The 24178-nt window shown below is 38.3% G+C and overlaps 1 protein-coding gene across 4 annotated transcripts; it reads left to right on the top strand.

The window, feature by feature from the left end:
- The first annotated feature begins 2210 nt into the window (after window positions 1–2210).
- LOC121946029 (RNA-binding protein, mRNA-processing factor 2a) lies at window positions 2211–23266 on the top strand. Of its 4 annotated transcripts, none has more exons than XM_088087235.1 (8): window positions 2212–2788; window positions 7309–7386; window positions 8729–8767; window positions 11029–11091; window positions 11992–12142; window positions 14892–15055; window positions 21041–21113; window positions 22164–23266. In XM_088087235.1, the coding sequence occupies exons 1-7, from the start codon at window positions 2498–2500 to the stop codon at window positions 21104–21106; spliced, it is 852 nt and encodes a 283-aa protein (XP_087943361.1). In that variant the 5' UTR covers window positions 2212–2497; the 3' UTR covers window positions 21107–21113; window positions 22164–23266. The 4 variants fall into 4 exon arrangements, with proteins under 4 accessions (XP_087943430.1, XP_087943361.1, XP_087943459.1 ...); XM_088087278.1 differs by having other exon boundaries at window positions 2215–2788; window positions 14892–15040; XM_088087304.1 differs by lacking the exon at window positions 21041–21113 and having other exon boundaries at window positions 2211–2788.
- The last annotated feature ends 912 nt before the right edge of the window (window positions 23267–24178 follow it).

The raw sequence follows: 24178 nt of genomic DNA, 5'->3' as shown, positions 1-24178 counted from the left end.
CCACCCACGCCACTCTGACATCAGCCTCCGTCCAAGCCATTAAAACACACACAGGCGTTATTTATTATTATTAGCCTATTATTGCTATTGTTATATGAGTGGATTTACATTTTAAACTACACAAATAAAGATGATAGATAACTAAACAAGACTTATTTATTCAGTAATTAAAGGCACATCACAATCAGTCAAATACAATACATTAATGTAGGGCAAGGTTTCAATATTGGTGTGTGTGGGGGGGGGGGTCCTCCGCCAAAATCCGGAAAACTATGAGCACCAATTATTTTGTTTCCTGCGTTCTGGTTAATTTTTATGCACCAATTTGTGCCTTTTCTGTTTCAATTTACGGTGTAAATGTCTTTAATGTAGTCAAAATAAAAACCCTTTGCTAGTTTAATGTTTTTATTTGGGGGCACAAATGCAGGGGGACATGTCTCCTGTGTCCCCCTGGACTCTACTGTGTTAGTGAGCATAACGAAGGTAAAGCTAAAGCCACTAAACATGTGCACATAACACAAAATGTCAGTCTATTTTTTTAATTTTACTCTGATATAGGAGAATAAGTCAACCCTGTTTTAAATTAACGTATCAATAGTTATCCTTTAAATTGCTGCTGCTGTATTGACTTGATGCAAAGCACATTTATGTGCAATGTTGACAAATTGCCCTTTAAATTTTCTTTATTTTTTACATTCAGCAGTCATAAATGTTACACCAAATTATAAGAGGTCAAATGCATACATTTTATTTCAACATCAGGGTGATGCATATGAAACAGGAGGTTTGTCCGAAGAAATTTTGAGCATCAAACATTGAATTTCTGCATTGTGGTGAATTTTTATGCAGAAATATGTGAGTTCTTTTATGGTGTCAATATTGTTTCCTTAAGCATTATGAGGGTGACAGCTTAAAATCAAATATCTGCACAATATATTGAGCTTGTAAGCATGTAAGCAAAATGCAAATGATGAGTTAAATTGTTTATTTTGAATAATTCAGCCTAAATTAATATATCAATAGTAATTCTTTAAGTTATTGTTGCTGCATGGACTTTGGTGTAAAGCATGTTAATGAAATGTTTTAGCCCTTTAAAAAGCTCCCAATGCTTTTGTTATTAAGTGGGTGACCATTAATGTTTTACCAAAGAATATAAAAGACAAAATAAATAGAAATAAATTAAATGTGTTGTCAGTGTAAAGCACAGGTGCAGATCAGCGGGGGGGGGGGTGCAGGGGGCTCGTTCCTCTCAATATTTACAACATGTGAATTTACATTAGAGCTGAATCATTCTAGTTTATCAAAGACAACAATTTTAAAAATAAACTCACATTTTTGTTATACTCACATGTTTAGTAACACAATATATTTACCAGATATCTGAATTTGTGTTGTAAAAGCTTTGCCTTTATACTTGAGAAAATATCTCTCTCTTAAACACACACGTGTAGATTTAGAGGAAAAAAGTAGAGGATTGGGTTGCAAACTGTAGGCACGTTTTTTTGTTAATCGATGAATCATTATTTGAACAAATATAAACATAAAAATTTAAATTTATTTAAAACAATAGTAAATGTGTGTTTTTCTCAATCAAGCTCAGTAACATATTGCATATATTTTGTCAGGATTTCATAGCCTATGGATTAATTGATTAAATTTCACATGTTGTATTAAATTCTTAAAGACTTTAATCAGACTTATAAGACATTTACATCATAAATTGGGGCAGAAAAAGAAAAAAAAGGTGCATAAAAAGTCAGAATCCAGGAAAGAAAGTGTGATGCTAAAAATGTTATTTGTGTCCCCTCGGATATTGAAACAAAACCTATGCCCATTAAAAGAAACTGTAGAAGATCCGATTATTTATTATATTATTGGATTTTTTCCCCGTGTTTTCTTTTCCATTGCTTTCCCCCTTTTTTAAATTTAATTGTATTTTAATTTAATTTAACTTTCATTTTGCGGGTGAAGGGAATTGCGCAACACATAAAAATACAACAAAAATAGCAACATAAATTTAAAAAAATAAATCCTAATTATAGGCCAACATACACTTTTTTGGGGGTGAGTGACTATTGGCTCTCCGGGTCCCATAGAAACGGTGATGCGGCGGCGGAGGGGCCGGACCGGCTCTTCCTGCAACAGCTGAGGCGGATCTGCAGCCTGATTACGGCTCACAGCAGACTCCAACATAATTGATGACCTAATTGAAAAGCAGGAGGAGGAGGTGGATGAGAGAGGAGGAGGAGGAGGGGGGCTCACTCACGGACAGGAGGAGAGAGAGACGCGCTCCAATGAGAAAAGTTTACTTGTTCTTCCTCCGCACAGTCCCACAGCTGAGGGCATTGATGTGAGCGCAGAGGCTTTCTGTGTTTTTACGCGCACTTCTTTCCCCCCACATCTTTCACCCTCACACACGGAGCACCTTATCCACCTTCTCACCTTTAGTTTAGCGCGTGTCTGTGTTTCTTTTCTTTCCTTTTCCTCCTTTTTATGAATGATTCTCTCTCGCGGTAATACTTGTAAGATATCCTCGGATACCTCTTCCTCCTCCTCGTCCTCCTCGCCGTCCTCGTCCGCACGAACTCACCTCGGCACATCTTCTCTCCTCAAGTTCAAACGCCACCAGGACTTTCACACCAGCTTCAGACGCACTTTGGGGAAATATCACTCGACGAGGAAAAACTTGATACTTTGCGCCGCCGCCGCAGCAGCTGAAGCCTCCGCCGCCAACATGAGCCTGAAAGCGGACGCAGAGCCCAATAACAACGTCTCCATCGAGGAGGAGGTGAGTTCAGAAAGTTTTATTACTCCGGACTCTTGACAAAGTCCTGTTCACCTTCAATGACAATCGAAAAAAACTGTTTTTCCGGACACAAATACGCACGTTTGTTTGGTGAAATTCCTTCAGTTTGACTTTTTCGCTCCTCTGAAGCGGTTTAAAAGGAAGTCAGGAGGGCGCGATTTAAAGGGGCGAAACCACTTCCAGTGGAAGTTCGCACGTAGTTTAAAATATCCTCCAAAATTGAATTTCATCGTGCTTTTCTTTATTCTCATGTCTTGCAGTGATGTCTTTTTTTTAACCGATTAAAATGTGCATCACCAGGTGTGAAATAATTACCACAAAAAGAAAATGTTTTATTGTGGTTACTATGTAACCTACTGAAAAAACGGTGTAAGGCTGAGACTTTATAGCATTAAATGTGGGTTGGAAAAAATGTGTAGGCCTATTTAATTTTTAAACTGTAATTTATATAAAAAATAAAACAAAACATGCTTTACCTGAGTAGAATCAGTCTGGACTGAAAAGAAACAAATGGATTTATTTAATATATATTAAAACCATGCTTTAAATGAGCAGCAAGCCTGTCTAGATTCAAATTATATATACATTTTTTTAAGTAATTGAAAAACAGGCTTTAAATTGGTAATATCACTGAGCCTGTCTGGACTGATAAAGAAAAATCTTTAATAAAGATACTTACATTAAAACAGGCTGTAAACAAATAAAATCAGCAAGCCCGTCTGGATTGACATAAAAATATATATAAATATATATAATTAATAAAAATACACGTTTTAAAAGAGGAAAATCAGCAAGCCTGTGAAGAATTTAAAAAATATTTTAAAAATTGCTTCATTTTTTGCTTTAAACAAATTAGTTCAGCAAGCCTGTCTGGATTGGATATATATATATATATATATATATATATATATATATATATATATATATATATATATGTATATGTATAATAAAAACACATTTTAAAAGAGCAAAAAAAGCAAACCTGTGAGGATTTTAAAAAATTACTTAATTTTATATACAAAATCAGTTAAATCAAAAAACATGTTTAAAAATTAAATATATTGCTTCTCCAAATAAGAATTTCCAAATATTCATTTATTTAGCTATAAATATATCTTTTTCTCCACTCGTCCTGAGCATTCGCAGTCTCTTGCGGTGACATTTTGTTTTGCGTCGAGTTGCCAAACAAAATAAGATTCGTCACCCAAACGCTGCAGGTTTCACATCTCAGTATCTCTGCCTGTGATTTGCGAAGAGGCTGCAGGTCATCATTTAACTGAAACCTAAAATAAATAACTGTTACATGACCTCCTTATCTGCAATTTGTATGTCTAAATATTTGGGTTTTTTTTTTTTTTTTTAAAGGGATCAAAATATTAATAAACCAGGTTGACCTGATGTATTGAATCCCCTCCATAATGATCCATTTTGATTTTTTTTCTTTTTTTTTTTTACTGCTGTGTTGGGTTGTGTGTGGCCGGCTATATTTCCTCTTTAATGACTCCTTATGGAGAGACACTGAGGGGAGCGCTGGGCCTTTTGTTGGTCCTCCTTTGTTCCCATTATCTTACAACAAAGCCACGTGTGGCCACTTGACTTTTCTTAACCTGATTTCCTTTTTGTGTTTTTTTATCTCCTCATAAATAACAGCAAAGACTAAACAAACAGGTCAGAAATGTACTTAAAATCCCAGAATATCATGTTTTTACAGACCTGTTAAATCATCAAAATACAGAATCTTGTCAAGTCCTTATAGAAATTAACCTAAATATATTAAAGTTGCATTTCGTATTTTATTAAAAACGGTACAGGTTTATACACTCGGACAAATTAAAACGTCCACTGAGTTTGCGTCCAGCTGAGCCGGCCTTCACTCACTGTATGTGTTGACTTGTAAAGGGCTGAGAGTTGCTGCTGTGCGGCACCTGAAAAATGCCGGAGGGCCGGCAGGGTTGGGGCCGCGGGTCAGAGGAAGGAAATGGTGTCACGCTGTGCGCTGTTGTCCACTGCTGTTCGTCTGGCAGCCCCATTGTACTGAGAGGGCCTCCCCACCGGCTGGGAACTAATGGGCCTCGCACCGCACTGTTTATTCCCCCCGCCACACCGCTCCGAACTCAGCATCGCCTCGCAGTGTCTGGTCAAGAGCAGGTCCAGGGGTCCTTAAAGGGGATCCTGGGGCTCCCAGCAGGATTGAGAGCATCTTATGTTCTCTGTTTAGCGTTTGACATGTTGGAGGATCACAGGTTTCATTCAGAGACAAATCAGTTAATTATTTTACCAAAATGTGAGAGCAAGAATGAGAGAGCTTTTCTCTGAGCTCCCGATGCAACATGAATAAACATTTATGTGGCACGATACAGACCTGCACCAGCATATCTAAGACGTTTGAAGTTAAAATAGTGAAAAACGATAAATTCTTGGTTTGAAGTTTTAAAAAATGAGTCCAAAGAGGAGATGCAAGTTACAAAATGATCTGCAGCCAATCAGAGTGAGAACGTCAGCCGTTGATGTGACAAATATTAAATCCTAAGAGTCATCTTTCTTTCTTTTGTGTCCTGACAAGAGCTTAAAGCAGTGATTCCTGTGGAAAGATTACTGCACGATCCCACCTGGCACACACTCAGGGCCCCAAAATGTGCCTCAAATCAACAGGACAGGAACAGGAAGAGACTCTAAAATACCCCAAAGAGATACAAAAACCACAACAAAAAAAGCGTAACAGCTACAAAGAGATGCAAAACGACAACAAAAAAGATGCAAAAACACACAAACTCTGTCCTGCTCATGTGTAGGAGAGGTGGTGGGGCCCTTTTACATATCTGTGCCCAGGGGCCCATTTTCTCACAACCCGCCCGTGGTTAGGACCCAGCCAAGGGGTCGCTTGATAAATAAGAGGGCTGCCAGATGGTTAAAAATCAAGCAGGAAAACATTTCTGCTTTAGTTTTTCAGACTTTACTGGTTGACTAACAATTTGTGCAAACTGCAGAGATTTTGCAATTAATTTTTTTAAAAAATAGAGTTGTTTTGATTCCAGTATCTAAAAAGCCTCCTTATTGCCAAAAATGCTGGATGCTGGTATTGGCGATACTCGTCAATGCAGCGATCCGTGTAAATTATATTACAGTTTCACACATGGATACAACGGCACTTTTCCCAGAAATGAATTATTTTTCGCTTCACTGAAACAGAAGCCACAAAGAGTTGTGCTGTGCAGCCACTTGAAAGTTTTTCTTAGAGCGACGGAGAATTATTGATTTCCAGTAAATCGAGTAACACCAGACGTTAACGACACGTCAGCAATCTGACAGAATCATGCAGTGGGACGTCCCACCGGTTTGGGGTTTAACCTGAGCCATGCGTGTCAAAGATGACAGTCTTGTCGGCTTGGTACTCGTAGGCCTGTACAGCCTTTTTTTGTTGTTGTTTTGGGTTTTCGGTACTGAAGTTCAAATATCTGAATCAGATGAAGGAAAAAATGGTAACAGAATCAGGTGCAGACTGTGTGCACCATTTTGGTGTGACAGGTTTCAGTTTTCTCTCGTTTGGTGGGTGTGTCAGAGGTCTACCCAATCAGAAGTGACGTTTATATGAATAAATGCCTGGTAGATTTTGACTTATTGTCCGTATATTGTTGATTTTTTGGTTATGTATTACATTTGCTTTGGCAATCATTTCCCATCACATGAAAGCCTTATGAACCACACAACAGGACGTTCAACGCACTGTTTCTGTTTAAATAAACATTTTGCTACGGTTTGTTAATGCTGAAAACAGCGCAGAATACTTTGTTGATCCCTGGGAGGACATTTTGATCCGTTAGGCACTCTGATGGTGAAATATAGAAGTAGAAAAATGAAATTGAGAAGCAAGTAAAAATAAAAAAATATATGTGCATTATTCTTCAATTTTCACACCAGTATGTAAAATATTTAAAAAATATAAAACGTAAAGAAATATAAAAATATGTGCTTTATATGCTACAATACAATGTGCAGAACTCTAAAGGATGACCTTTACATACAGGCCAATCATTTTGGGATTTTTAAGGGGTCACAAGCCAAAAATATTAGGAACCATTCATTAAAGGGGTTGATTTTCTTGCAGCACTTTATTTTGGGAACACCTGACCAATGGGACATTTAACTCATGACCCTTTTGTAGATCAATTTATTTGTCCAATCCCCCCTCTGTTGTCTTTTAGTTTATGGCAATTATTTTTTCACATAAAGGTCCTTTAATTTAACATTTTATTTCTTAATGCTGCGGGTCTTTGACAGTGAATATAAAGTATCCTGCACATGCAGCTCCACTGTAAATATCCATCCATATGTGTGTGTTACTTATTAAGGAGGAATGAGATTTTGGGATGGGGCCAAACCTTTCTAAATCTCTTTTGTGCAGCTCTTATCTTATCGCACATCCTGCTCAAACACATCAAATAAAAAGAACGAATATTTCCACGTGTCTCTTGACCACATGCACTTTTGTTTTGTGTTTGCAGGTACGAACACTGTTTGTCAGCGGCCTACCGGTCGATATCAAACCGCGGGAACTTTACCTTCTCTTCAGACCTTTTAAGGTAAGCTACCACAAAGACGAATCTCTAAAGAAAGACGGTGTTGCGAGTTGTTTGAGGTTTATAAATGACTTCTTCCCTCTTAAAAATAAAGCAAAGGTAGCTGCTGTGTGCCAGCTGCTGGAAAACGAGTCGTGGAAATAGTTTCCAAAAGGATTATCTGCAGACAGAGGAAGATCTGTCAGAGTTTAAACGTTTTGTTATTGAGGAAGCCGCTGTAAAGGAGTGAGCAGGTTTTTAAACCACAGCCGCTCACACAGGACAAAGTTTATCAAACAATCCCCTTCCCTGTTAATGGACGTCCAGATATTTGCATATATGGAAATGAGGCCACATCATTGTTGCGCTTTTTTTTTTTTTTTTTTTTTGACGGGACTCCATAAACACCCCTCCCTCCCCGTGTCCTAACTAACCAAATTGGAAGTGGTATCCCTCGCACATGGATGATCTTGTGGAATGTGTAAATGAGTAGCCCTCGCGATTGGCCAACCAACCCTCTCCGTGACCCAGCTCGCCCACCGTGTAGGAAGATTTTTTTTTTATTTCCTCTCGTAACACTGAGACATTGTGAAACCACTGACATGTTTTGTTTTCTCAAGGCATTGTAACACTGCTTCACTCTCTGCCCTTTGCTTCTGCAGAAGGCAAACAGTGTGTGCAAACAGCGTTCAGCCTGATTCTGACAGTTTATTTTGATCCAGTTTTTCTTTTTTTTTAAGGGAAATCTTTAATATTAACTGTATTCTGCGTCTTGTTTTTCTCTTCTGAATTACTAAAGCTAAATCTGGTTCGGGTTGTTGGTAAGGATTTATGACAGCCAGTGTAAGTTGTTTAATTTTCCATGGCTGTAAATCAGGATCAAGCGAGATCCCATCTATCAATACTCTGGTCAGGCGAAATTCCCCGTCATTTCCCAGGAATTTGCTCCTGCTTTAACCAACCCCTGTGCTGTTTTTTAACCTGGTTTCAAACCAATGGTTTTATTTGGAAGTCATGCTTAATCTAGACTCCTGCAGAGAGCAAACCCTCAAACATCTGATAACATGTGCTTGTCCCATTTTTTTTTTTTTACAAACTAAACCTGGTCTTCATTTTCTTATTTTTTAGCTTTGGGGTTTTTATCTTTAAAATCATCTGCATTTGGTGAAAAATGTGCATGTTTCACCTTATTTTACAACAACCAGTGTAAGTAACACTGTCCAGTGGATCAGTGATGGGACGGCTGTCGAGCTCTAACCGAAGGTGCACGCCGGCAGCCTTCTCTCGATATAGGGAGAGGCCTTCACGGCTGACTTCCTGCATGTGACTCCAGGGTGGATAATTGGCTATCTTTTTTCCCCCGCAGGGTTATGAAGGGTCACTGATTAAGTTAACATCAAAACAGGTGAGACGTCTTCCATCAGTGGAAGGAACTGTTTTAATGTACTGAAATACTAAATAAATGTGCAGGCAGAGTCTCTGTCACTGTAATATTGACTAAAGAAGAGGCTAAAATGTCCTCATTTCTTGCTGATTTGTTTAAAAAAGGATTTTTTATGATATTAAAGGTCCATTGTGTGGGATTTAGGGGTTTATTTTGGAAGAAATTGAATGTAAGTATGATTTGTTCAGTGTATAATCAACTAGAGATAAGAATGGTCCTGTTTTTTAACCTTAAAATGAGCTGTTTATATTTACCTAAGTGGGTCCTCATGGAGGGAGATCGCCATGTTGCACCACCATGTTTCTACGGTAGCCCAAAACGGACAAATCAGACTCTGACTCTAGATGGGGACATTCATGTTTTCGCGTAGGCCACCATAGTTGGAAAACACATTCAGATCCCAACTCGTCAAATATTGCGGCTTGGTCAGTGAACTTTAACCTCTACATATCAGAATCAGAAATACTTTTTGGGTTCCTGTGGGGAAAATGTGGTTTGTTACAGTTGCTCTGATGCCAGCAAAGAAAATTATTGCATGTAAAAATAAGTACAAGCACAAGTATATAAAAATAGAAATACAACAAGAGTAAATAATTAACAGTGTGTAGATATTTAGATATTTAAAAATAAAGTATGTATAGTATGCAGAGTATGTAAGTGTGTAAAAATGTAAATGTAAGAGACAGTTAGCAATTGGGAATTTATAAATTATATGGATAATGTGCTGAGTGTGTAAAATATAAAACTGACTTATGCTACAATGTAGTGTATAAAAATAAATATGTGTGCAAAGTTACAGCAGTGAACAATAAAGATATACATAAGTAAGAAAATAAGAATATATACAACGTGTAACATATTAAATATAGCCTACATATATGAGGCGCTCAGTATCTGTTGTTGGCCTTCAGGACGTCTTAAATTACAGCAGTTACATGCATTGTGTCTTTTCAAAATGCACTTCTGTTTTCACAGGAAATGCACATGCATGCATACAATAGTTTTCAAATTAAATTTGCGTCGATAAAACACTGTGTATTTACGTTTTTTTTCCCCTTGTTGCAACACAAGCACGTGCTCAGGTTTAGGAAAAAACACCATGGTTTGGCTCAACAGTCAATGGGCAGCGACCAGCAGGCTCCTGCATTAAAGTCCAGGGTTTGTTGTGCCTGCCCGCCCTTTAAGGTCTTTCCAGCTCCTTATATTCGATGTTACCGGCTGTGTTTCAAGATGTTATTGTCTGGTGGCGTAACATACCGCCATGAAAGGTGCATTTTTGCATCTCCTAAAATCACTGACCAAACTGCCCAGTGGCTCCGTCTCCTACAAGCCAAACAGCATAGAAGAAACACAAATATTTATAATTAAACTGCTTTATTCAGTGTTTTTTCTGGTTTAAATCACCTGCTCTGTTTGTTGTGGAGAGAAAGAGACCTCTGCAGATAGTTCGGCTCCTGATAAAAACCTCCTGAATGTCTGGATCTTAAATTATTAAGAAAAGGTGACCACACATTAGCAGTAAAATCGTTTCACTGAGGTGTCCACAGTTGACCGTGGGTCAGAATATATTTAGAAAGATATGGGTGAGAATCACAAAAAAGCCTTAATTTAAGACCATAAATAAATGCTTTCTATATGAAAATGTTCTTAATTTTTTATAAAATAGAGCAGCTGAGTGGACACCATCCCTTTATTGCTAGTGTCTGCTGTAACCCTCCGACATCACAGCTGTAGCTTCATGCACGTGTGTCTCACCTCGAGGCTCCTGTGGGGCCAAAGAGTGAATCCTCAGCCTCCCTTGAAACAGCATCCCAAACAGCATAGGAAATACAACAATTTTTAACCTGACATTGTTTTATTCAGTATTTTTTACTTATTTTAATCACATGGTCTGTTTGGTTTGAATAGGACGAGACCTGCGGATAATTCGGCTCCTGGTGAAAACCTGAACAATAAACACTGATCAAATTCTAACTGGGAGAAGTTTCATTTAGTTGCAATCTGCCACTAATTCCCCTTAAATCGTACACACTGGACCTTTTTTAAAGAAAAAAGACACATTGTTCTCTTTGCTTGCTTATTTGTTTGACACAGATTTTATTTATTATTATGTCAAGATATTTATTAATAATCAATGTGATAATTGACAAGAATGCGTGTTGTTGCATGTTGGGATGGTCCTGCGTTGGTTATCACAGTGTTTCTTCCCTTTTGCCTTCCAGCCTGTCGGGTTTGTAACCTTTGACAGTCGCTCTGGAGCTGAAGCTGCGAAAAATGCTCTAAATGTAAGCATTGCTTCGTTTTTATTGATTTCTTCTTTGTTGATTTCCCCCCTTTTTTTAAAAAAAATCCTTTAAATATGTTGTCATTTTTATTTTTGTTCTAACCTGCTGCTGAAACCTTAAAATGATTGGGAGCTATAAAAAAAAAAAATCTTCTTTCCCATAAAATCTCTCAAAGTCAACCCATTTTGTCTTTTATAATTCAATGGCAGGGCCATTTTTGGAAAGAGGCCAGAATCCCGTAGCCTTACGGTAGTTTACTTTGACCTTGATACACATCCCTTCTTAGTCTGGTTTAGCTTTCCTCATTTTGCATATCACCGCTTTACTGTAATACTTTGTTCTCTAGCCACATGTGTAGTGAAACCTGGACACATCTTCAGTAGTGTAACCTCTTATTTTGTCACCCAGTAGCCCCACGTATCTGGCAGTATCTAACACTTCTCTCTCATAGCCTATAGCCTTCCTTACGAGCATCACCTCTTAGACACACCAGCAGTCACACACACAGACACACACACACACCAAAATACTACTCACCTGCATGTGGGCACAACGCTTAGGGCACAAGAACACAAGCAGGGTTCAACCACCTCAAAGGAAGTTAAAGTCTCGGCGCTTTTCCTCGTCTCCTTCTCCTCCCGGCTCCTTAATTTATCGTCTGGAGGAAAAAGAGATGTAAGCGTGTTTTAAATATTTCCAGAGTGCATCCTTCATTATTTTGACCTTTTCATGAGCAGTTTTGAAGGATGCATCCCGAGTATTGAAACACGGCTTTAGGAAACGAGGCCACGCAAGACGACTGAGCTTCAGCCCCTCAAACTCAGCCCACCTCCCTTACGATACTCTGTCCCCTCCCCTCCTCCTCCTCCTCCTCCTCCCCTCCTCCGTCTCTCCCCCCAGGGTATCCGTTTTGACCCCGAAAGCCCTCAGACCCTGCGCTTAGAGTTTGCTAAAGCCAACACGAAGATGGCAAAGAGTAAGCTGATGGCCACACCGAACCCCACAAATATCCACCCTGCTCTAGGAGCACACTTCATTGCACGGGACCCATGTAAGTTGTACGGCTGCACCACTCTAGGCTCTCTCATCCACTCTCACCTTGGCAACGCCAGTACTCGATTGCCCATGTTACCCTTTAAAAAAAAAAAAAAAAATCTGTGTAAGGTTATTGTGGTATTAAAGAGAAATGGGCTTAAAAACTGTATCTAACAAAATCAGGACTAACTCACCTCCACATGCATGCGTCATCTCGACTCTTCAGACAGCCGCTTTGCTTCTGTTCAGCTGGATTATTCCACTCTCACAGGGTTTAGTCAGCAGCTCTCTCTGCCTAAAAATACTGGATTCTAGTTTTGGACAGGTGATGGTCGATGACGGCCTTAAGTTGCATTCAGACCAGATTTCTCAAATCACTCGTGATGTGGGAAAAAAGCTGGAGAAGACAGGAGACAGTGAAGTCGGGTTGCAAACGAACTGCAGCGAAACAGCAGTTCACAAAGTTGTAAATGACACATTTTATGAACTCTTTGAAACCTGGACTGATATTATTTTTTGTGTGTTCACAAAGCTTTCACAAGTTTTTAAACCTCTGAAGCCTGAAAAAACTGGATGGATTTTTCTGAAAATATTGTAAAAGAGCAAGTTAGCAAGAAATGTCACTCAGAAGAAATAAGAACATTTTCCAAAATACTGAAAGACCTGTAGAGTACAAAATATATCTTTAAATATATGTTACAGAATATGATTGCATTTATTATTTGATTTTTTTTCATCCTTTCTTTCCAGGTAATTTTCTTTGAAAATATACATACGTATTTTAATTTTTTTTGCTTATTATCTTTTTTTTTTTGTTTTTTTGTTATTTACTGATTTGTTTATTTTTAAATCTTCTTTTTGGCTTATTTCAGGTAATTTCTTTGTTACCAAAGTTACTTTTTGTTGCTTTTTACTTATAACTCGTTAATTTTGGGGCCATTTAAGTTAAATTAAGGAAAAAAATAAAACTAAAAAATCAAGCCAATTCGCTTAGATTTCAAAGGGTTAAAGGGATCTTTATCTTTATTTTCATCCAGCTTTGTAGCACAACAACGTGGGTATTATGTGTAGATGAACTTTGGTAAACTTCCCTCCATCTAACCAGCCTCGATCTCTCTGCTCCCCTCCCGGTGAAACGCGTCATGCAGCTGATTTTCGCTGGTCTTCGGACTGTGGTGCGACATATAGGCTGTAGTTGCACATTTTTTGCATTGCCCACCACCCATGACGCCACCGACACAAATAACAAGAAAATTACCCTGAAAAAGTGCAAAAAATCTTTTTTTTATGATGTAATTTTAAATTTAATGGGGAATTATAAATATAGTTTCCCCCCATTTTGTTGTTAATATCTAATAATACACCCCGACTAATTTTCAGATTGATTTCTTGTCTAATTTTTCTATTTTATTTATTTTTCGCAGTTTGCAGGACATTACTTGATTGCTCACTATGTTTCTTGACTTGTTTTTGACAGAAATCTCAGTCACTTTTCTTCAGGTGTCAGAGGTTCAAATGCTCGTGAAAGGTGTCTCAATGCAGCACAAGCAAATCGATGTTGATCCAGGTGTTAAAGGGTTAATATCTCTGTGTCCTCACACTCACTGCAGCCAAACAGCATCTTTTGCTGCTTGTAACTTCACCTGGCAGTTTTAAAACGAGAATATAATTACCAGAATTTCCACTCATTTTTACAAATGTATATTCAAGACGGCCTGCTCTTCTCTCAACAAGCAATTTCAGTTTAATTCCAAATATGGAGAGGTACGCACACTTTTTAACAAAATTTTGCATATGTAGCGCTGCACAAGATCTGTGCGAATAATGTGATCGATGTGCCACCGTCTCTCCAGCCAGTAGCAGATTTTTTGATGTGGTCATGGATTAGTTCAGCGTTGGATGAAGTTGTTTCTCAGTTTTACCGTTGCTTGTCGCGTTGGCAGAAGGGTATCGTAATCTGGCCTCGTGCCAGATTACGATACCTTTGGCAGACTTCTGAGTGGCCGTTCAACTGTTTGTCGTTCGAAGGCATGACATTATTAAATAAGCACTTCAAGGCATCTGCAGATAAGCAAACTGCTAACGCTCGTTGTATTTACTTACATTTTAGAAATTCCCATCACCAGTTAGCTGCGCCAATACGCACGCGTGATAATAGTGACGTTTCAGCCGTCACGCAGCGCAGCAGTAGATGTTAAATAAGAAATGCAAGAATGTATTTTGTTGAACATCTGACATATTTTAAGATTTCAATGAACATGTTATAAACATGTTCTCCAAACTTTTTCAAAACCTTCTCCAAACCATTTTCAGACCTGGAATTTTTTTTTTAAATTTCATAACATCTCCTGGAATTTTATGACATTAGGAACCATGAATTTCTATATTTGGAGCAGCTCTGCCTGCTCTCGGACTGACTGAACTTTGTTTTCAGTGTGAAAGCAGAAAACATGATCAATTCTCAACAAGAAGTGAGTGCGTCCCCGTCGGTTTGGAATAGAAATGAGTAGGAAGCGAAATCTGGTCTGACTGCACATTTAGGGGCGTAAAAGTTATTTATAAGTGATAATTAAAGGCATTTCTGCAGTAAGATTCATCAGTTTTAAAACTTTACGCCACATTATGACGACACAAAGCAATTAGGAAACCTCTTTTTTGCAGTTTTGACGTCACATTTTCTTCTGTACTGATTGCTTACATGTTAGCACGTATTTTATGTTCAGGTCAGTCAGCTTTGTGTTTCCTCCCGCCATGTACTTCCCCAGATGATCTGACGGGGGCAGCACTGATCCCAGCATCTCCGGATGCGTGGACTCCTTACCCCCTGTACACCACGGAGCTGACCCCAGGCCTCCCTCACGCAGCCTTCACTTACCCGGCGGCCGCTGCCGCTGCTGCAGCCCTCCACGCCCAGGTGAGGGACCAACCGGTGTGTGTTTCTCTTTTCTTTTTATTCTTTTTAAGTAGTTTACATTCAGCTCTGACAGCACTCAGAGCTTTTAGAGACACAATATTAATGCCTGCACCCGGGTAGAATCGCAAATTAACTTAAAATGCAACGCTGCAATTTCAAATGTTAAAACATGATTCAGTTTTAAAAGCGGAGGTTCAGATTCTTGAAACCGTCCCGGTGGTCCTCTGAGGTATTACAATAACTGCACAAAGCTTCTGTTGCTGGATCAACCCAGATATCAAATCTGCAACTAGATCTGCAGCAGTGTACTGGTTTCAAATGGAAACACAGTATTATAACCATTAATTATCTAAAAACAAGTGCAACTGGATAGAGAATCTTACCCTAATTTTAGTTATTTTAATTTCATACTTGGCTTAAAATAAATTGCTTCACATTTCAATTATGGCAAAAACAATTTGTTAAAAAATAAGGCAAAAAAACTCTGTTTCAGTACTTTAAGCGTCTTTGACATATAATAATACTGTGATACCGTCAAGCCGCAAACATTTTTTTAGACAGTTATCGTACCGTGAAAATCCCATAATGTTGCAACCCTGTCTGGAACATAAGTGTAGATTTCAGAGGGGATGCAGGAGCATGTGCCCCTTTAAAATTAAGAACATCTGCATTTGTCCACCAAAAGTAAAAACATAGAAGTCATTTACAGTATGAATCGATGCAGAAAAGGAACAAACTGCCGCATTAAAAACTCAACAGGATGCAGGAAATTTAGCATTTTGACCCTCAAACGCTTCACTCTTCGTCTGCAACTTGCTGTCGGCTGCAGATGTGGTCAGTCTTAATGTTGTGAAACAGGTTTTAGTTCTATTAAAACTCTTGAGTTATACTGTAATAAAAGGATTTGTCATTTTGAAATGGAAAATATCTTTACTGCTGCTTTGCCGTCAGAAGAAGTGATGTTTACATTCTTTGATGTAGTGTAGCGGTACAATGCTTCAAATCCCTCTTTGTGGTCGTCATCTGGATGTTTTTGGCTTCCTTTTTTGTGGATCAAACATGGAATCATAAATTTTTCCTTTAATGGAGCTCCGTGCATCACAGACCCATCTGTGTGCTGGATGATAAAAAGTGCTCTAATAAAATACTCGTTTTGGTCTGCAGCACAGAAAAACACTTCTGAAAAATCATTTAAAGGGCTTAAGAAACTTTGATTTCCTGAAAAGCGCTATATAAATCCATATTATTATTATTATTATTATTATTATTATTATTATTATTAAGACAATGGTCAATCCCAGCTCAGACTTAGTGCTCGGTGTGCCTTTAAACAATAGCTGCACTTTAAAGGGGAACTTCATTTTATTTTTTTCTCACAATTTAACCCCTCAATGTAATAATGCACAGTCAATTTACATCCACTGAAAGTGCTGTTTTTGCCACAGACAGGCTCAGGTTGTTCTAAGTGTCTGACAACATTATGGAAAGGAGTAAAATCTTTTTGTTTAACCAGAAAAAGCCCAGACAACTAACCAGACTCCATTTAAATAAACAGTAATTTTAGTGTGTATACTCTTTCAAAAGTAATCCAGCAGACCTGTTAATACCGCCTAATTAAATGCATGTTTGCAGGATAAATATTCTTTTTTATTCCTTTAGATAAAACCTTTTAAGTTGCAAACAAAATTTAGATGAGTTGTGTTGACATAATAATGCTGATAATTACATCAACTTCATTTTATTTGAACTCACTTGATTTAAAATAAAATTCCTGATGGAGTAACATAATGAAATTGGATTTATAATTTGACTTTTCTCCACCTTCAGATCAGGATTTTAAAACCCCTCCCCCGACCAGTTAACATGCCTGGACAAATTGGGACAGTGAAGACGCGGTTTTAGGGAGCTGTAGGCCAAAAAAAACTACAACACAAAGGATGTTTTCTTTATTAAAACTTGTGTTGATACAATCAGTTATTAATCGCTACCTAAAAATGCCTTTGATTTTAGAAAAAAAAGTCCCCCAACTCAGTGTAGTGTACTCGTGATTTCATTAGAAATGGTCAAAACTCAAAAAGATTGATGCAAACCTTTTTATTTTTAGTTTCACATCTTCCTGGGCCTGACAACAACATGGAGAGGTTCCCTACAGAGATACAAATCTTTGTTAATGAGTAAGACCCTTATGTTTAACCAGAAACAGCCCCGAAACTAACCAGACTCTGTTTAAATAAATGATTATTTAGCGTCTTAAAACACACGTCATTTAAAGTCGACATGAACAAATCAAAAAGCCGTCTTGGTTTTGTATTTCCACCGTTCCAACTAGCTCTTACTCAGTTGAAATAAACTTAGTTCACAGAGTTAAGTCTGATTTTTTTTTTTTTAATGCTTTTATTTATCGGCCAGCCCCCAAATAAAACGTTACGCAGAGAAACCTCACACGCTGAGTCGGATACATTTTGTTATATATATCCTTTATTTAACCAGCGAAAAGACTCGATTTATCTATTGGTTGCGGAAATAAGCAAAACGAGACAATGTAATGAAACATTTGCTCCCCGTTCCCACGTTTTCGCTTTCTCTGTGTGCTGTCCTCGTACACCAAAATATTGATATCTGACCTATAAAAAACGATATTGTGCGCTGCGTTCTTCTGCTGTCACTGATGTTTCCTGTGACACATTTTCTTCATTGTTTCTCGGTCAAACAACTCAAAAAGCTACTGACGGATGCGAAAAATGTAGAAAAACAAATCTGATCGGAAAATTTAATGACGGACAAAATTCTCGGATTCAGTGTGCAACCCTGATATTTTTAACCCTTTCTTCACTTCAGTGCATACATACAGTATAACCAAATACAAAGTCAACGAAGAGATGATATTAGATATTGGATAAAAGAAAGAAAGCATCAACAATAATGAACATATAATACATACTTAAACTTAAAAAAAAAAAGAACAAAAACAAACAAAAGACAATGAGTCTGGTGGGTTTGGCGATGATGATGATTTTGGGGCATTTTCTGATTAAACAAAAAGGATCATACTCTTCAAAGAAAATCTCGACCTCTGTTGGGATCCTTTCCATAATGTTTTCAGTTTTTTAGAATAACAATCTGTCATGTCATCATGCAAATCTTTGAATTTTTTTTTTCCCCTTTTCATTATTTAGTTTTTTGTCTCTCTATAAATGGCTGTTTTTGTTGTTGTTGTTTTTATTATTTATTTATTTATTTATTTTAATTTCTGACATAGTGGGAAAGTGGGCACAATTGTATAATGAACTGTTATCTGTCTATTTCTGTAAAATCAAACCAAACAAAAAACTGTCAGTGACCAAAAAAGCACTTTAATTGTGCTTAAATTGACGGTGCACAATTGGGCTTAAGGTGATTGTTTTTTTTTTTTATTATTATTTTTTTACATTGTACACTGTTTAGCAGCTGCAGCCTCGTCACTCAATACTGAACCACTTTCAAAATTGTTGTTCACATTAGTCATTTGAGCACAAAAACATGAAAAATGGGGTCAGGGTTGAAAAATATTGAAGTTACCCTTTAAATAAGGATTTGCTATAACATTTGACTAATGTTAGTGTCTGAGTCATAAATTAGTTTAAAACGTATTTCGTTCTTTGATGTGATCTGCGCTCTTTAGAAATGACGGTTTACATTTTAAGCTAACTGCAGTCTAAATGCTACAGCAATGCTGCCGCTAACTACAAAGCAGTGGGCAAGGCTTCTGGTAACAATAGCAATGGAAAATATTTCCCTCGTTGGGTCATTTAAAGTTCATAGTGATCTAACTTCCTGCTGCAGTGGAGGAGCACAGGGGAGTGCTGCACTGCGAAGTAGGCAGCTATTACATAGGCCATTTTGTCGGGCGTAAGAGGCGGAGGAATGTGAGGTATTTGCTTGGAGAAATTGTCGGACCTGATGGCCTTCTCTGGAGGTGCCAACTTACTGTCCACGTTCCTGTTGGAACATAAGCTGCCTGTGTAGCCACACAAAGGGGGGAAAGCCTTTTTAATTGAAATCCGATGAAAGATCCCTAAAATGCCCCGAGTTCTCTTCCCACTGACTCCCGGTCTCGTTAGTTTGACTGTGACAAAGCAGAGCAACATCAAATGTCTCTTAAAACAGCTGTTAAAAAAACTCCTGAGCTTATTAAAGGGACAGTTCACCCTAAAATGTTTTTCCTATAAACTGTAATGATTTTTATCGGTCAAGATTGTTTTGGTTTGAGTTGCAGAGTAACAGCACGTCAACATGATGTCAGAAAGACTTGTATGTTGGACAGATGTTCAATTTTGGCTGAATTGACGATGTTTTTAATGTCTAACGGTGTTAAATTTCATGTTGTATGGGTGTAACATTATGACGTTTGCAGGAAATTGGGTTTCGTTCTCCATAACTCACGACTAAATGTGCGTCAAGCTGACATTGAAACATTGGAAAAACCTTGGATTTTGGTTATTTAATAACACAACTTAAAACCCACAAAATATCGCCATCCGTCGTCAGTATTCTGTTTCAAACTGATGCTGGCATTTGACGAATCGTCACAACCAAAATTCAATCAAATGTCAACCTCTGGCGGCGTTGTTGGCCAGCTGTGGTGTTGGAGATATCAACCGTCGGCTTGTGGTGCTCAAAGTGCCAAAAAATACATTTGGAGAAACTCAACAGCAGTGTCTCTCTGCAGAAATCATGACCTGGTTCCCCGTGAGCAGTTTCATGTAGGAACTATTTTATATCTACATACGCCGTCAACGCATAAGGAAGTGTGCATCTACTCATGGACGAGAGGGACACGAACACGTAAACATTAATGCGTCCTCGACTGAGCTGTAACGTTGGCTGGCTCAGCGCTGCTCGGAGATGCACGCTTCCTTCTGTGCTGTGATGCGGTTGGTGCATGGATGGATTACTGAACAGGCCCAGGGACCCCTTCACCTGCGATATGTCACTCAACTATTACATAACGACCAGTAAGGGACACAAAGCAACCACAAAGAGACAGAAAAAGACCACAAGGAGATGCAAAAGAACTGAAAAAAGATTTTAAAAAATGACCACAAAGAGAAACTAAATGACTTCAGAGACACAAAATGGCCATGAGTTGACCCAAAACAACCACAAGGAGACACAAAGTGACTAAAAAGATACAAAAGGACCTCTACAATACAGAAAACAACCACATAAGACACAAATTGACTACAAAGATACAAAATGACCTCAAGGAGACACAAAAGAAACAAAAACAAAAACCACAAAAATTACTACAGAGACACAAAACCTCAAAAAGACGCAGAACTACAAAGAGATGCAAAACAACAAAACAGTAAAACCACCACACAGTCTGTCTTTCCCCTGTGCAGTGGAGGCGGTGGGGCCTTTGTGTGTCTGTCCAGGGGCCCATTGTCTCATAATCCACCCACGGTTTGGTGGATGTATTTCAGTAGAAAGAAATAGTTCCTACTTGAAACTGCTCACGTCAGGGTCTGTGGATTATCTTGAGTAAGCGGATCATGATTTCTGGAAGGAGACATTGCTGCTGGAGAGAAGAGACATCTCTCCGGCTGATATCTCCAACACTTGACAATTCACTCCAAAACTATCTGGACTGATTTTGAGGTGAACTGTCCCTTTAAGCACTGCGTCCTCTGGCCTGCGTGTAGAAATGTGAGGCCTCGTTCTGCCGCAGGTTCTGGTCTCAGGTATGGAAAGGTACCAGCTCCCCCACCCTTTGGAAACGTTTAACACATGGAGAGGTTCAGCGCTCCACATTTCCATGCCTGTTAATTACTCGAGGACTATTGTCCTCAATGAGCAGCTACGTGACCCACATTCCCGTGGCTCCGGTGACCACGGCTTAAAGGGACAGTCCGCCTAAACCTGCTCCACAAAAGTGTGTTAATTGATGAATTCTGCAGGACTGAAGCACTGAGGCCTGGTTCTGGTCTGCTGTACATGACTGTGTTTGTGTTTCTTCAGATGCGTTGGTACCCTACTCCCTCTGAGACTTCCCAGCCTGGATGGAAATCCCGGCAGTTTTGTTAGATTTTTAGTGAGTAACCTTTGGCACAACAGTGTTTTGTTTCTTTTAAAAATAGCGTTTCAACCCCCCACCCACCATATTCTAACTGCTAAACTGATATCGTGCAAAATGAAACCTGCAAAATAACACAATGTTTGTCTGTAAACTACAACATCTGTTGATTGGGTCTTAAAATATGAGATTGGTGATATTTTAGATTTTTTTTTTTCCAACAAATACAAAACCCATGTGTGTCAAACGCATTTGTTCCTGCCAAAGATATGAATTTTTCAAAATATAGCATGATTATACACCTAAGCCTTTAAAAATTGGGAAAATTGACTTGATTTCTGTTTAAAACAAGACAATGAGCAACTTTAGAAGAAATGACGCAAAAAGAACCGCAAGAAATTAGTACAAAGTACAGGAAAATTACCTGAAATTTAGCACCAAAAAACACCCAAACAAAATAAAAAGCTTAACTTAAACAAAACAGCAACAACCATAAATTTAAAAAACTGCTTAAAAATTCTAATAATTCTGTAAAATAATTTCAAATATTTAATTATAAGAATTACAAATATAGTTCCCTGGACATTTTCCTCTAGCTTTTTTAAAAATATATTTTTTCTAAAATCTCATTTCTTACAATTTGATATATCTTATCAAGTTACGAATTGTCTTTTCTGGGCTCTGTACTTTGAGTTGATTGCACGTTGACCCACCTGCTGCCATGAAACAGCACACCGAATGTGTATTAATCCGCAGCGGAAAATAGTCCCCAACAAACACAATATTTACTTTAAGTTTTTAGGAATAAATTGGCCTTCTTGTAATTTATTTTTTTGTAAAACTATATATATGAAATATATGATTGATTTATTTATTTTACGTAATTTGAAACAAATCAACTCAGGGCTGAACGCCACTTTTGCATAGTCAAAGTATTGTAAGACAGACTAAGACATTGTTGTTTTTGGTCTTTTTTAAATATTTTGACAGACTCTAGACTAAGACCAGCTTTCTTTTTTTGTTTTTTTTTTTGTTTGGACTAACTCTTGTTCTCTCTGTCTCCTCCAGGCCTCTGGAAACCACACCTTTGTCCAGCTGAAGTGAGGTTTGCCAGGCGCTTCATTAATTTAATCAGGTTTATTTAATGGACAAATGTGCATTATTATAAACAAACAGTATTTATATCTCCTCCCGATTGTCTCTGGGGGGAGTCTGAGTTGAAACCATCTTGCTGTCGACAATCTGAGCTTATCCTTGGCAACTGTTGCGGTACCATCTTAGCACTTCAAAAAAAAACAACAAAAAAAAAAACAAACCTCATGCAAAGCCTAGTCAAACTCCATGGATGATAACTGCTGAGGAAATTCGACTCATTGAAGAAACCGTTGTTAAGCTAGTCCTTCTGTGGAGTTACCGCGGCTCCGGGAGGTTTAGAAGAGTCATTGCATGTTAGTCTTTTTGGCATGAACTTAGAACGCAGAGTTCTGTGTATCCTAATTTTCTTAGTGTTTGTGTTGCCTCTTTACCTTTTCGGCCTAGACAGCGACATGTTTTGTTTTTCCTGTAGAACCTTGGTCTTACCTCTGTGAAAGCTAGGCTGTTGTGTAAATGGCTTATCTCGCATGGACCTTGTGAATGCATCCCTACGTTCGATGACAACCCCAGTCCCTATGATCATATCAGTGTCTGTCATTATTTCAGCAAAAGCAAAGTACAAATATTTTTGTACTTTTTTTGCGTAATGTATATTTATGCATTTTTTGTGCAACTAAAATAATGAACCTGTATAAGTTGGATGTTTAGTCGTCTCTTGTGTTTTTGGTGTTACTTTTTGATCCTATAATCCTGTTGATGTAGTTTTAAAGAAGAAAAAAGTGCAATTTGTTTAAAGGGGAAATGGGTATCTGTCAAATAAAAGAGGAAGTATTCTGAACGTGGCTCGTGCCATTCTGCTAAAATGAGATTGCTGTAAAACGATCTTTTCAGAATGTGAAACTGGACTACAAACGTGAAGGGTTGTTTATTTCTGGGGCGCCATTTTGAAATGGGAAGCAGGATTAGAGCAATGGAGGAATTTAGTTTGTGGTTTAGAAACATGTTTGTCTTTGTATCTGCTGTGCATAAGATGTAAAAAATATCCCATCTTATGAATAATAAAAGAAGTGAATGCATTTCCTCTCTGGGCACCTGTCATTTATCGCCGTCGCGGCCAATCAAAGTTAACAAACGCTCCGACTCTGTAACTCCAGGAACTCTGCAGACGTCAGATGTTGACATCAATAATTCATGCCAACTTTTCTTTGTAACGTACTGTTGCATTAGTATCTTTGCATCACGCTGACCTCCACACTCTCCCCTCATAAGCTGGTAAGACGCTCTGCTCAGCCGACCGTGACGGCTCCTCCAGGGACTCTTAAGTGACTGTCCTCAGTACGACCAGCTGCCTAATCGTAGCGTTGACGGTGCTGCTGGTGACCGTAAACATTCGTCCATATTGTGCCAATTAAGTTATAATGTGCAGAAGAAAGGATTAATGTCGACGATTACAGCGTTTGACACAATAAACAATGACAGATTCATCCGTGGCACATTTGTATGCATCTCCTGAGTGACAACAAAAGATGCCTCATTACGAGCTGCGACACAAGGCGGGTTTCCATTAACCCTTAAATTGCGCAAATTGAAATTTAAAGTAGGCCTAATGGAAACGTGTCAATTTAGAAAGAAAAACCTCCAATTTATCACAAAAGTTGTTTTTTTTTGCTTGCTTGAGTGGGTATTCCAGATGATTTGAAAAAGCAATATCTCGCAAAACTAATAAACACTTTTTGGCTTTTCTAGGTCATATGATGTTATGGCTATGTGTTTGTCAGTAGGAACTGGCTCCCTCATGATGCAGCAGGAGCTACAAGAGCTGTTACTGCATCACATAACTCTGAGAAAGTTAAACAGATCTGGATGTTTTGAGTCCACAGTTCCTCTGTGAAATCGTGGACTATCAGCTTCCAGAAATCCCGCTGCCACGTATAAGGTGCTTGCCTTTACATAATCACTCGTATAACGCGCCTACGTCGCCTTGGATT

The sequence above is a fragment of the Plectropomus leopardus genome, chromosome 1, assembly GCF_026936395.1.
Source record: "Plectropomus leopardus strain MGB_pleo_1.0 chromosome 1, ASM2693639v1, whole genome shotgun sequence".
NCBI lineage: Eukaryota > Metazoa > Chordata > Actinopteri > Perciformes > Serranidae > Plectropomus > Plectropomus leopardus.
Note: the sequence above shows the minus strand (reverse complement) of the source record. Positions and strands in the feature narration are given on the sequence as shown.

Coding starts and splice junctions, on each gene's coding strand:
- LOC121946029 (XM_088087235.1), top strand. CDS start 2,498: ATGATTCTCTCTCGCGGTAATACTTGTAAGATATCCTCGGATACCTCT. Junction 8,768..11,028: donor TTAAGTTAACATCAAAACAG/GTGAGACGTCTT, acceptor TTTGCCTTCCAG/CCTGTCGGGTTTGTAACCTT. Junction 12,143..14,891: donor CTTCATTGCACGGGACCCAT/GTAAGTTGTACG, acceptor GTACTTCCCCAG/ATGATCTGACGGGGGCAGCA.